At 42.8% G+C, this 13368-nt stretch overlaps 1 protein-coding gene across 2 annotated transcripts in view; it reads right to left on the bottom strand.

The window, feature by feature from the left end:
* Positions 1-8995: 8995 nt before the first annotated feature.
* The window catches only part of galnt18b (UDP-N-acetyl-alpha-D-galactosamine:polypeptide N-acetylgalactosaminyltransferase 18b), a 41412-nt gene continuing 37039 nt past the window's right edge, over positions 8996-13368 (bottom strand). For both annotated transcript variants that reach the window (XM_067248692.1, XM_067248693.1), the window contains 2 exons: positions 12999-13163; positions 8996-9719 (listed from right to left, as the gene is read on the bottom strand). In XM_067248692.1, coding sequence (XP_067104793.1) covers positions 9573-9719; positions 12999-13163 — 312 coding nt within the window. In that variant the 3' untranslated portion in view covers positions 8996-9572. The remainder of the gene's footprint in view (positions 9720-12998; positions 13164-13368) is intronic.

Here is a 13368-nt window from a genome sequence, read left to right as displayed (position 1 = left end):
TGTTTGTGCTTTCATTCTTATCCCCTAATCAAAGTTTTCTTTTGGAACCCCAGTTTCACAGGGCACTCCACACAGAGTGCTCTTCTCTTTAATTATTAAGTAAGGTAATCAAGTTCCCATACTTTCCCTATGAGGAATGGAGAGGGCTATAGTGAGGGTCAGGTTCTGCAAGAATCTATTGTTGATAGTTCTTTGATTTATTTTCAGTCACTGAACACAAACTTCAAGCTTAGTGGAGCAGTATGCAAAAGCGAAGCAAAGCTTCGAAGACAATCTAACCCTCCTCTGATTCAATTTGGCTTGTCCGGTTTCGATTGATTTTGTTTCTCGGTGATAAAGACCGATGGGCATATACTGAGGTCGTACTCAGAGGAGATGGTTGTGGACAAGTGTGAAAAGTTTTTGTTTCCTTGGGTGGCATGTCTTTCACTTCCTGCTCGGCCCTGTGCAGTCACTGTTTAATTAGTTTTATTTACTGTGTCAGTTTCCTGAAAACAATATACTGTGGTTCACAGACTTTTAACAAAGTTGGTGAATCATCATAAATACAATTTTCTGTGAATCTCAAATAAATAGTTCTGAAGATGCTGAATTAAAGAACATTTAAATTTATTGGGGCATATTACTCGGAAGGCAAACAACCACAGGCTGAAAACTGAGAATTAAGCTAAGCAGCTGTTTTCTCAGACTGTGGTAGCCTTGGGACTCTCAGTGCTTGGCTGCATGTGAAGGACGCTAAGCATCCTCAATAATGTGTCTATGAATGTGACGACCTTGATATATGACACTTTGTTGAGTTGTTTTATTGATTTCAGAATTTCAGAATACAACATGTCTAGAAACACTGTTTCATTTGAGGTGCATTTTCCAGAGAATTTTTGTAACTCGTGTTCTTTTATGAGAAGCTTTTTGTGTCACTTTGATTCAGTTCTTTCATACACCCCCAAACTCAGACTCACTCATCTATTAGAGTTTATTCAGAACAGCACACATTGTTTGACAGTATTTGAAGTTGCTCTCAGTCGTGCTGATGTTGTTGGAGTGGTGTGTCACTGAGCTGTCACACCCCTGGCATTGGCCTCATTTTCTGGCTGCTCAACGGATGGTGACAGGCAAGACAGACTGGCGCTAGAGGAAGAGGAGACTGCCGCCTCCTTTAGTTGCAGTAACTACACACACACACACACACCCACACAGACCCACACACCGAACAAAGGCACGCACACACAGGAAGAAAGAGAGAGGGGGGAGAGAGAAAGAGGCAGAAGGAATACAATGTCTATCACAAAATATCAAAGCTCTGCCACAGGACAGAGATTACACCTTGCCCCTACCATCAGAGAGAGAGAGAGAGAGAGAGAGAGAGAGAGAGAGAGAGAGAGAAATAGAAATAGAGAAAATAGCCTTGAAGATCAATTTGTTTGGTAAACTGCTGGACCACTCAAATTGAGAATCTGACTTCTTTAAGGTTACATAAAATCCCCTTTACTGAGAGAAGTACTTTGAATATAACTCTTAGTTGATTGCCCCAAACAGTGGCCAAAAAAGTATTTCCTTCTATCATTATTTTCTACCATGTTGTCTGAGTGCTGAAGTAAGGTTGTGATGGCACTAACAGAACCGATTCTTTAGTCAATGTTTCTGTCTCCTTAACTCTTCTTTATATCAGCTGGCATGGATCAATGTTTTCTACATGTAGAGAGTGTGGATGTGTGGGTTTGCTTAAGTGCTTGAGTACAACTCTTTGTGTGTGACTGGATGTGTGGACTGGATGTCACCCTATAGGTAAATACATGTGTGTGGGTTTGATGTAGTCCCCTCCCCTGCAGTATCAAACTGTAGGTGAGACCGTCTGCGTGTGGATTTGACCTTGTCCCTTCCTCTGCAGCATCAAACTGCCTCCTTGTTTCGCTGCTCTCCCCTGACTCATATCATTAGCATATCAAACGATTCCTGCATCTGTCGCATCCATGTTTGCAGCCAAAGAAACAACATCAGAGATGCTCAGCGTTAATAGCTCAGCTCTCATGCTGTTCAGGTCAATTGTTTTCAGTGAGGAAGATAGTGTGAGTGGCATATCAAATAACTGACTTGTGAACACTTGTTTTTGACACGGGTTTCGATGACTCCTCCTACCTCACTCCATTCTGTAAAACAATGGAATGGTAAAAAGGTGCCATCTGAGCATGGTGAACAAACTGCTGCACTTGTTTCTGGACTCAAAAGAAATTGGTAATGAATCAATGCAAATCCATTAAATCCCATTGTGTATTTAAGATGTACACGCTCAGATGACAAACTCCTGCAAGATATCTTGATTAATCAGCAAGAATATCATGGGTAAATCTCTTCTGTGAATCAATCGTTTATGTGGAACAAATTTTGCACGTGAAAAAGGGCTTCATTAACACATGCCTATGCTTGCTCGCTATCATTCTGCTCTGTGGGTGTCTTCCTCCTCTCTAGGTGGTGGTCTGGAACAGTATCTGCAAGGTGCTAGTTTGCCTGCACTGCAGGTGTCCTAATCAGTTGTGCGGCCCAGTCGCATTAGCAGGGTGAGGTTGATAAGACCTGCACTGCGGAGGGTAATAGCATCCGCCGGGCGTGGAGCTGATATCACACCCAGTTCTATCAGAAATATTAATACAAAGGAAACTCAGGAGCGCTCGGTGCCCCAGTTTTCCCCATTGTGCTCAAGATAGTGAGCAACAGACATTTGTTGAAAGCCAGGTAAAACAATGGCAGGGCGGTGCACACACACACACACATACACACACACACACAAACGCACACACCCACACACACACACACACACACACACACACCCACATATACATACACACACACACACACACACACACACACACACACACACCCACACACACACACACACACACACACACACACACACTGCCTCTAGGATGAGGAATCTGTGGAATATTTGATCATGGAGCTTGACAGTGCAAAGTACAATATTAGAGTGATTTATGTGTAATGTGGCAATGCATTAGACAGTTTTCACAATTACTCAACGATAGTCACACGGGTAACAAGACGTAGAAAGTCCTACACAAAGGTGAACTGCCCTTCTCCGTATCGATTACGTATGATAGAACAATGTATTTTCTCATTGCCTGACCAGCAATTGAAGTCCAGTGTGGGAGGACTCGCCAGGCTCTCTTTCCACCTCATATCCCTGGCCCCTTTTTGACACCGGCAAGGAAATGTGCTGACAAACATTCTCCTGACATTTCCCTGTTTCACTTTCCAATTAGAGCACACCTTAGCTCAGCTCAGCTGTATGAAAACACTGGGTCAGAGACCAAGCTGTCTTTCCTTCCGCAGTGGAGAAAACTATCCTTTTTAATAGCAGGCTGCGCCTCCTGTAAATGTAAGTAGCTAGTAGCAATTTAAACTTCTCTGTTGAATAGATCACATGCATTAACCAGACCAGCCTGCAAGATTATACCTACAGTATTTTCCACATTGTTGACACCAATTCAGCTGTTTGGTTCCTCATGAATGAGATGTTTACCAACCATATCTTATCCTGGGAATTAACACTGAAGAGATAAGAATGATAACTGGTAGATGTGATAAAAAGGATTTCATGAAAGCATAACATCCTATTAAATATTGATGACTTCTGGACTGAATTCTAAAGCTAGAAAATGTTATTCTAGGCCTGTGAGACGTCTTATCTTTGGAACCTTGAAACAGCTCCTAATATTTTGAGGGATAACACTATCTCTCTTTCACAACGTGATATTTCAGTGTGGTTTGGCAGGATTAGTTATATTTTTGGATGATTTGACCAAGAATCAAGCAGACGAGAATACTGGAAACTGAGTGAAAACAGATAAACAACCCTCATTCTAGAGAGTTAGTTTGATAATTTAAGGATTTCATTACACAGACCAATAAAGCACACAGAAAAATAATTTAGGCTGAGACACTCTTTAAAAGCATATTAACAAGCCTAAGAAGGGTACAAATATGACATTTGGTCATGCATCTGTTATTGCAAAACTGATGGGGTTCCTATTTTACAAATGAGAAATATAATTTTCACCTTGTTAAAAAATATGTATATAACAATGTACTAAACCTCAAAGTCAAAACCCCACTGTGAGTGAGTTTTAATAGCACAAGAAATCTCTTTTATGAGGCATATCTAATTAAGTCATATTGGCCTTCCAAAGCATTGATGGATTCCTACTGCAATATGCTAAAGCTTACCTCTTTTATTGTGTGTGCACCACTGAGGAAAGCTTCCAACCAGGTGCTAATAAAATGAGTCTTTCTTGCAACGTAAATACCAGTGACTTCAACTTTAAAGGTGCGGTTTGCCTGTGAGGTAATCTATGCTTAACTTGTATTTAGGTCAGTGTCTTTGATAGCAGGTTTAACATCAAACAAACCTCGGCAACATCAACAAACCTCCCATGAGATATTCTGCATATGAAATATTCAGTTCTACTAATTTGAATTAAAAATATCAATTCTGTTGAGAGGTTTCTCCTAAGCTGTGTGTACGTGACGTTTTATTCAAATAAAGCACTGTACTGTTTTAATAACTATTTCGCTCAGGCCTCTGAGAGAGTCTAGCCCTCTCTAGCTTTGACAAACTGAGTCTAATCACAGAATTGACTCTCCTCATGATTACTCCCCTTAGTGTCTAATGAACAGACTCATTTACAGACTTTATTCCAAAACTGCTGGGGTCTTTTGATCAAAACGCCTGTGTAGATACCAGGTAACTTGAGAGAGGGCATTGAAGGAAAATGGACAGCAGAGGATATTTTCACAGCCATTATAACAGCCTGAACCTATGGAGCTTTTTATAAGAGGGAAGTCAACACTCTTGAGAGTTGATCTGTGTTCTAAAAACAAACGTAAACTATCGGAAAACATGGCCAAAAATATACCAGTCGACTAAGAGAATGGCCGTTACGTAAGAAAAATACAGGATGGACTATCAAATAAAAAGGATGGTTGTTAGTGATGACAGTCAGTGAAATGGGTAGTCACTGTAATGGGTTCATCATTTTAGCAGGCAGTAGCCATTAGCAAAAAAGGTGATATGTGTGTTGAGGGCTTGTCCTACGGGAATATCTGGGGTCAGGGGGTCAGATGGCTGAGCGGTTAGGGAATTGGGCTATTACAGTTTTTCTCAATTGCTAAAACACTAACACCTAACCCTACCCCTATCTCACTTAGACTTTTCAGCAAAACTCTAAACACATTCTCATTCTCAAAACACATTCTGCACTCTAATGCACATGTCATCCATACTGGTAAACACAAGTAGCAACAATCAAATACAAATAGAGAAAACATGTCATTGATTAAACACAAGCACTCAAAATTGATCACTTGTTTCAAATGATGTGACACAACCAATATAAGCCAGTTCAGAGAGCAAACAGGTTGTTGAAGGTGGGAAAATATTGATTGTGATGTCGACCAAGTGCTCTGGCCTGACCCAGCCCAAAGACAAGAAGAAGCACATTGATCACATGTTTACTCCTTTGATTTTTGTCCCTTTCAGTATTGTATACTGTAGTACAATGCATTGTAGGCTGTATACTGTACAATGAACAAATTGTATGGCCCTGAACATTGTGCTTTCCATTTGTTACAGTAAAAGTACAGACTGCTCAATAGATTTTGACTGGTTGCAGGTTCATATCAACAAAGAACAAGAATTACAGTATCAGTCCCTGTACTTACTGTAAGTCGCTCTGGATAAGAGCGTCTGCTATATGACTAAATGTAAATGTCTGCACAATTGGTAAGAGCTCTTGAGGTCTGGTTGCTGTAAAGATCATTCTGTTGATGTTGGAAGCCACATAGAAGATTAGTGTATAGGTTTGTAAGGAACTATTTGCTATAAAAAAATAAAATAAAAAAATAAAACAGTTACCATCCTTTTCATCTCTAGAATGTTCTATATAAAACTGTGTTCAGGTCAGAATGAACCATTCGGGGTTTGCTGTTTACAGTAATAAGGGTTTTGTCTAAACACGGAACCCTGACGTTCTCCCACTGTAACAAATGGTTCTATAAAGATCACCTCATTTTAGGTCAGAAACTGGAACTGACTGGCTCAGTAACTGGATGAATCAATCATGAAGCAGAATCCTTCTAACATCACTTGGAGTTGGTTTGATATTTCAGCAGTTGGACTCCACTGAAATGAACACAGTCAAAAAAAGAGACTACGTAAATATGAAAAGAGTAGAATGACACTTCACATATTTAAGACTTCACATACGCATGCTTGGATGAATCAAGCCAGAGAAAGAGGTGCCTCACTGATGTTTCCCCCTCAAGCTAAACATTTTTCTGTCCTTTGCAAACCTCCGACTAAATATTCTGTGTAGATTTCCAGGCTATATTTAGTAACAACAAAGACTAGAACACATGCAAGCAGATATGACGGTATTTGTCACATAGTCCTTTTGCATGACTCAGAGCTCTCAAGCGTGGTATTAAAAGGTCAGAGATTAATCTTGCATTTGCAGGAAATTAGATTTTGTCAGCCCTCCTCTGTTTGCACGTGCACCTCTGCTAGGACTCATGGGAATGTTTGAAAAAGCTGTGACTTAGTAATACACATTACCATGGCAACGGGAGAAACGTGGGTTACAGGAGAAGCGTGCTAACATATACTCTGAATCTAATAAAACAACTAACGGTGACAAGTAACACAAATTGTGCTTGTTTGTTTTAGTAAAGTAAAACACAACATACAGTATATGTGTTAGAAATTAATCCATGGCTTTAGCACAGCAGTGGTATCGCTGGGTACCATGGATACAGGAATGATGAACTTTTTTTTGGGGGGGGGGGGGGGGGGGGGGGGGGGGTAGGATTTTGATTGCATTTTCTTTCGAGCTGGCTGGCTGTCACCAGGCCCAGATTCATATGCCTGGGTCCCCGTGGGGCCCTCTAGGTTAGGGCCCCCTGCTTCCCTCTGCCACCTTCAGTTCACATGCAGGAGAAAGAACAGACCCAAGCTCCTGTGGGACATTCACACAATCTCAATTTGAGAGTAAACGAGAATCTGACTGCCTCCGTATGCTATCCCAACCTCTCCTGGTTCCCTCGATCATACCAAGCTTGTTTTCTGCCTCGGATATATATATATATAGCTATATTCCCCCTCTCTGTTTTATTGCTGTGTGTCTGGGAAGGGAGGAACAGTGAATGTGCATGATTATTGAGGCGCTGCCTGTCTCCTTGCCTTTCTCTCCTGAGACACCTGAATTATAGATGTGGGCAAGGGCAATGGGACCCTCTTGCACACACACACTTTCTCTCTTTTTCTCTCATACACACACACTTTCTATATCTGTCTCTCTCTTTCTCACACACACACACACACACACACATCAAGGACACTGGTGCATTGGGTTGGTGATTCAATTTTTTACTGAGAACTCAGGAAAACATACAGTATTAGGTGTGTTCACTCAAAGAGACAATCCTGAGAATTTGAGAGTGTAGGAACTTCTGTGTCGCTTTATGAAAGACTTCTAAAAGCAGGTGGTGTCCTGCCATTATGATAATCTTGACGGTCCGTACCTTTAGAACCCTGGGTGATATGCCGCGGCGTCCTGTGAGAAGGGCTATGAATTTCCAATTCTCTAAACAACACCTTACATGATGTGATGTTGGCCGAGACAGGAGGAGACACTGAAGCCTGTTCCTGGCTGTCCAACCAGACACAGCTCCGCTGATTTGAACTTGGAACACTGTAGTGAGTGTGTGTTTGCTTGTGTGTGTGCTTGTGTGTGTGCTTGTGTGTGTACTTGTGTGTGTGCTTGTGTGTGTGCTTGTGTGTGTGCTTGTGTAACTGCTTGGAAAATTGACATATGGCACATATGAATACTGAGTACGAGTCTATCAAATGTCCTACCAAAAAAGAATCAGAATTCAGAATGTGAGCACACACAAAGGGGCCCATATTGCGCATATTTAAAAGTGTTGGTGCAGGGAGCTTTTTGATGAAAGTGGGTTTCCAATGTATATTTAATGCCATGTGTCCCCTGGCCCAGCATGAATGTGGATGCTAATGAGGACTGGCATGTTGAAAACAGAATGTGCCACTCGTCTCCTCCCCTGGTACACACAGCCATCAGGAACACTCGGCCCACGCCACCACCACTCCTGCTGCCGCCTCCATCAGGAGAGACTGGGACCACACTCCCCACACTGGTCCTCCATCAGGAGAGACTGGGACCACACTCCCAACCCTGGTCCTCCATCAGGAGAGACTGGGACCACACTCCCCACACTGGTCTTCCATCAGGAGAGACTGGGACCACACTCCCCACACTGGTCCTCCATCAGGAGAGACTGGGACCACACTCCCAACCCTGGTCCTCCATCAGGAGAGACTGGGACCACACTCCCCACACTGGTCCTCCATCAGGAGAGACTGGGACCACACTCCCCACACTGGTCCTCCATCAGGAGAGACTGGGACCACACTCCCCACACTGGTCCTCCATCAGGAGAGACTGGGACCACACTCCCAACCCTGGTCCTCCATCAGGAGAGACTGGGACCACACTCCCAACCCTGGTCCTCCATCAGGAGAGACTGGGACCACACTCCCCACCCTGGTCCTCCATCAGGAGAGACTGGGACCACACTCCCAACCCTGGTCCTCCATCAGGAGAGACTGGGACCACACTCCTCACACTGGTCCTCCATCAGGAGAGATTGGGACCACACGCCCCACACTCCCCACTCTGGTCACACTAACAGGACACACGGTTGCCTGTCCATAGGACCTCTAAGCAACGTATTGTATATGCATAAAGAAATTACAGTTCAGTGCAAAGACAGCCTTAATTGCATAACATTACATCCAGGACATTTACAATTAGTCACCGTACAGTAGGACACACCAGCATGATAGTCTGCTGGTGTAAAAGAAAGATCACTCAAGTCAACAAAATACACTTCCACACATTTATTTTATCATCAGTTCTTTTACTTTCATATATTATAAATATTTGGAATATTTACATTTAGAAAATAGGTCATTATTTTCAGATATTCCAACACGTTGGCATTTTCACCCAAAACTGTGCAGCCGATTCTCATAATAAACTTAACCTACAAACCTGAGACACTAGAATAAAACCATTACAGCAGGGAACAGCTCTTAATTATCGCTACACAGTAGCAATCATGTACAGAGTACAAAAACGAACATGTTGGACCCAGTAATACCATCAAGTCAACGAAAAACAAAAACAATATAGCCTATTGACCCTACAGTTCACAAAATATACTCCATTACATTGTAGTATCTCATAATGCACATTATAAACCAACCAACTATGGCTGATCCCGTAGGCGAAAGAAAATGTTTAACATTTATCATGTGATGTCAACTGGTGAACAAAAGACATCGTGGTGCAGCAATGACTGTCATTAACCATGCACCATCAACCCCTCGCTCTCTCTCTCTCTCGCTCTCTCTCTCTCTCTCTCTCAGGCTGTCAGTCCAGTGTGCTACCGTGGAAAGGGCCAGTGTTCTCTCTGAAGGTCCATCAGAAGGAACTGCCAGGCAGTACGTTGGTGATGGACCATTTCTGTCCAGTGCATTTTTGGAGGGCTAGCTGGTAGCCAAACTCATTGTCATTGCTCGCCACAAGCTCAAGGCATCGCTTCGATTTCCTGTTCTGAATGGAGCCTCCCTGGAAAACACAAACAGGTAGATCAGATTATATAGCGAGGGAACATGGCACCGGGGATGCGCTGTGTCGTTTCACCTCCTGAGACCCATTTCGACTGCAAACGGACGGACGGGGATGTTTGTCCACAATGACAATTAATGACTCTCTTAGTGAGCATAGAATCCATGATTCTGGAATATGGCAATGTTAAAAGTGAATGAGACAGAATTCAAAGAAACCACTATTCATACAACTGAGGATAAAACACGGCAGGTTTGTCATGGCAACATTCTAAATAGGGCCTCCATGATATATTTCTTCTTCTCCTCTGCTGCACGGCATATCTCTCCATCTCTTCTCCTCCTCCGCTCAGTGAGTTTGGAGTGTGTAACATTGCTATCAGATAGCCGACTGTCTGCGTTTGACTTGCAACAGAAAGCCATTTCCAATGGATCTCAGAGATGCGATCCACGCAATAACACGCACAGCGCTCATGTGGGCCTTGTAGCGTGGGTCTGAGGCGGACAGCAAAATTCAGCTCAACAGTCAACACGATTCCCCAAAATAAACCTATTCATTAGATCACACTTTAGATTACATCTACAGATTAAGCATGTACTTTATGTAAAACCACCTTTAGGCATTTGTGATTACAGTCACTGTTTAGTGCATACCTCACATTGGTCAGGGTAATCTGGCAGGTCATTAATCTAAATCATAACAAGAAGTCTGGTTGATGACGCTGTCTGATTGAGATTGTGATAGGATTCCATTAGTTCTAAATGTTGTCTGTTTAGTTAGATCACCTGCCAGGTCTACCATGCCTAAGAGCTATGGAATGAAACAATTATCTGCTTGAGTGCACTGTGTGAAATACATGAGAGAGTGCTACAGTGTACATGCTCCCAGTAATTGTTTTCATCAGTAATTAACGTCTCCTTTTGTAGTACAGTTGTCAGATGTAGCATAAAATGGAGAAAGTGGATCCAATAATTTCTACCCAATTAAAAGAGCATTAGCTATTTAGATTTGATTTACACAAAATATGGGTCTAGACAAGCCTAAATTGTTCCAACAGATAGAACATGCATGAATTCATTTGGCATTGTGTTGTTACCACAACTTGCCAGAGGCACTCTGAAATATTGAACAGTTTGAACTGAGAAAAAATGTTGCACTAAAACATATTTATTCACTGACAATATGCAAATGTTCAACCTCATTTCATTTGTGTTTGCATTACCAAGAAAAGAAGGGACAGGCCTTAACCAGCTGACGTGACCTCATCAGAAAGGCAAACAGTCACATTCCTGTGGGTGAGTTGGAAACTTTGAGCATTTTCACACAACAGTGGATATCCACAAAACTTTTTTGCACTTGAATCTAACAAGTCAACGCCAAAAGGTTATCTGAGGACACAACAGGAATTACCATATGAAGCCCCTTCAAAGTCTGATGTGTTTTTATATGAGTCGGCAGAGGTAAGTCAGTATACTGGCAGTCAGCTGGCTTGATATCATGAACGGCTGCCAAACGTATCGATCTTCTGTACTGAATGAACCGTTGAGGCCGGATGATAATGGCTCTGGGTTCAGAGCAGTGGTCGGAAGGTTAACTAACTTGGCATAGTCCTGTCATCTAATTGATCCATCAGGATTATATGAGTGTGTGTTTGTGTGTGTGCATGTGTGTGTGGGAGGGGGGGGAGAGAGGGAAGAATGTTGTATCTGCTGTGTAGGGCTTTTCCTCAAGCAAAACTAGTAACAGATTATTGTTCTCTATTCGTGCAGGCAGACTTCCATTCTTTTCCCCTCCGCTACATCAAAAACAATTTCCTTGCTCTGCTGTGGAGAGTGGATAGAAATTCTACTATGACGAAGCTTTTATGCAGAGGAAAATCACAGAATTGTCACGGACATTTACACCCTGACAGCGATTCATTTATTGCTGAATCCTTCCACATCCTCATCCCAGGTCGGCAGCAAAGATTGTCTCTCCTCAGGACTGGGCTGTTATCTCGTTCATGCTTGAGTTGTCCTGATGCAAACTATTCCCATAAGGGATTTCACATACTTCAGTGTCAAGCTGAAATCAAATTCATAATTGATCGAGTTTGACTCCACAGCAGTAAAATGCCAAGTCTCTTCCTTGTGGAATTGAAGCAGGTTAGTTGAATGTACAGTAGGCACCATCAGAGGAGAGACGATGAACACGGAAGAGACAATGAGAGAGACATAGCACAGAAACCTCATCCTCAATACACATGTACAGTCCAGGGGCGTAGCCACGGGTAGGCCTGGGTATGCACAGGCCTAACCAATTTGTTCTAAGGCCTACCCAAAGACAAAAATATCTTTGAAAAATTATGCACGAGTGCACATCGCAAAGTAAATAAGTAAAAAAAACTGAAAAGATGCCTATCCATATTTTTCTAGGCCTCTAGCCTGGTACAGTATAAAATACATGCAGTGTAACACACACACTGCAAATCTGCAGCCAGTAAAATCCTGTACCGTCACGTCAAGTTCTCAAAAGCATATTGTCTCCCCAGCAGTTTCATTCCCCTAGCATAAAGCGGTCATTAAAAATCACATATAGCCAATGATTCTGGAATTTCATCTCCAAATCATAAAACATTTATCCGGCTTTTGACAACGAATAGAATTTGGAGCTTCTGTAATCCCAAGTCCTTGAAGTTGGTCCCATTGCATACCCATTGATGAAGATGTGAGAATATTTCTATTCCCTTTCCCCTTTGTCAAGGGTTTTTTGAAGAGTGTGCTCCATGCCCAGAACTGTACATATATAAAACGTATTAATAAAAGGTGGTAAATGTACTGAAGGTCAGGAACACTTTTAATGAGTCCTTCCAAACCCAAACTTTTTGTGCTTTCAATGCCTCTCTACGCCACTGTGTGAAGTAACCTGGGTTATGGGGAGGAGGTCCCTGGTAATGAAGACAGAGCGCATCATTATAATGTGTTTACTGTTCACGTCTAAGGGCTGGAGGAATGCGGCGAGTTCCATGCGCCGTGAAACTCCCCGCTTTCTAAGTGTCCTTTGACACGCCCTAATGAGCCTACCTCCATCACACGGAGCAGTCAGCCATGGATCTGAGTACCAATGAAAACCCCTTCGAGTGGACCCTGGCTACCTGCACCCTCCCCATTACTGCCGCGCTTGCTAATGACCTCACTCAATAGCTACACATAATGACTTTGATCTGTGAACCCCTCTGTTTCCAGTCCTTTGTCATAGTTCTGTGTGGACTAGGTGTGTGTGTTTGGCCTGTTCTTTTACCTGAGTGAAAAGCCAGTGGAGCTTCATGCGCTTGGCGGCCGCGTAGCTGCACTCAATGAGGCGGGGTCTGCTGTTGACATCCACCAGGCACTTGTTGTCATCGTCGTCGATGGTGGGGCTGAGGACTCCGACGTGGAGCTGCTGGGTGCTGGTGTAGTACACATTCTGGAAGAAACACACCGTCATGGATTCAGATTAGTAAGAACTCTGAACCCGGGGCTAAATCAGGTATGCAGTGATGTATACCTCTTATGCCTCGCAACTGAGGCATAGAAAAATGACTCAGACAATATTGAATAGGTCTTTGCCTTACTGTACTTCATCCGGCCTGAGGCAGTTAGATAAGATATATTGTGTAATAAGTTCTCTG

The sequence above is a fragment of the Osmerus mordax genome, chromosome 13 (genome assembly GCF_038355195.1).
Source record: "Osmerus mordax isolate fOsmMor3 chromosome 13, fOsmMor3.pri, whole genome shotgun sequence".
Lineage (NCBI taxonomy): Eukaryota > Metazoa > Chordata > Actinopteri > Osmeriformes > Osmeridae > Osmerus > Osmerus mordax.
This window is presented reverse-complemented; position numbering and strand designations above follow the sequence as displayed.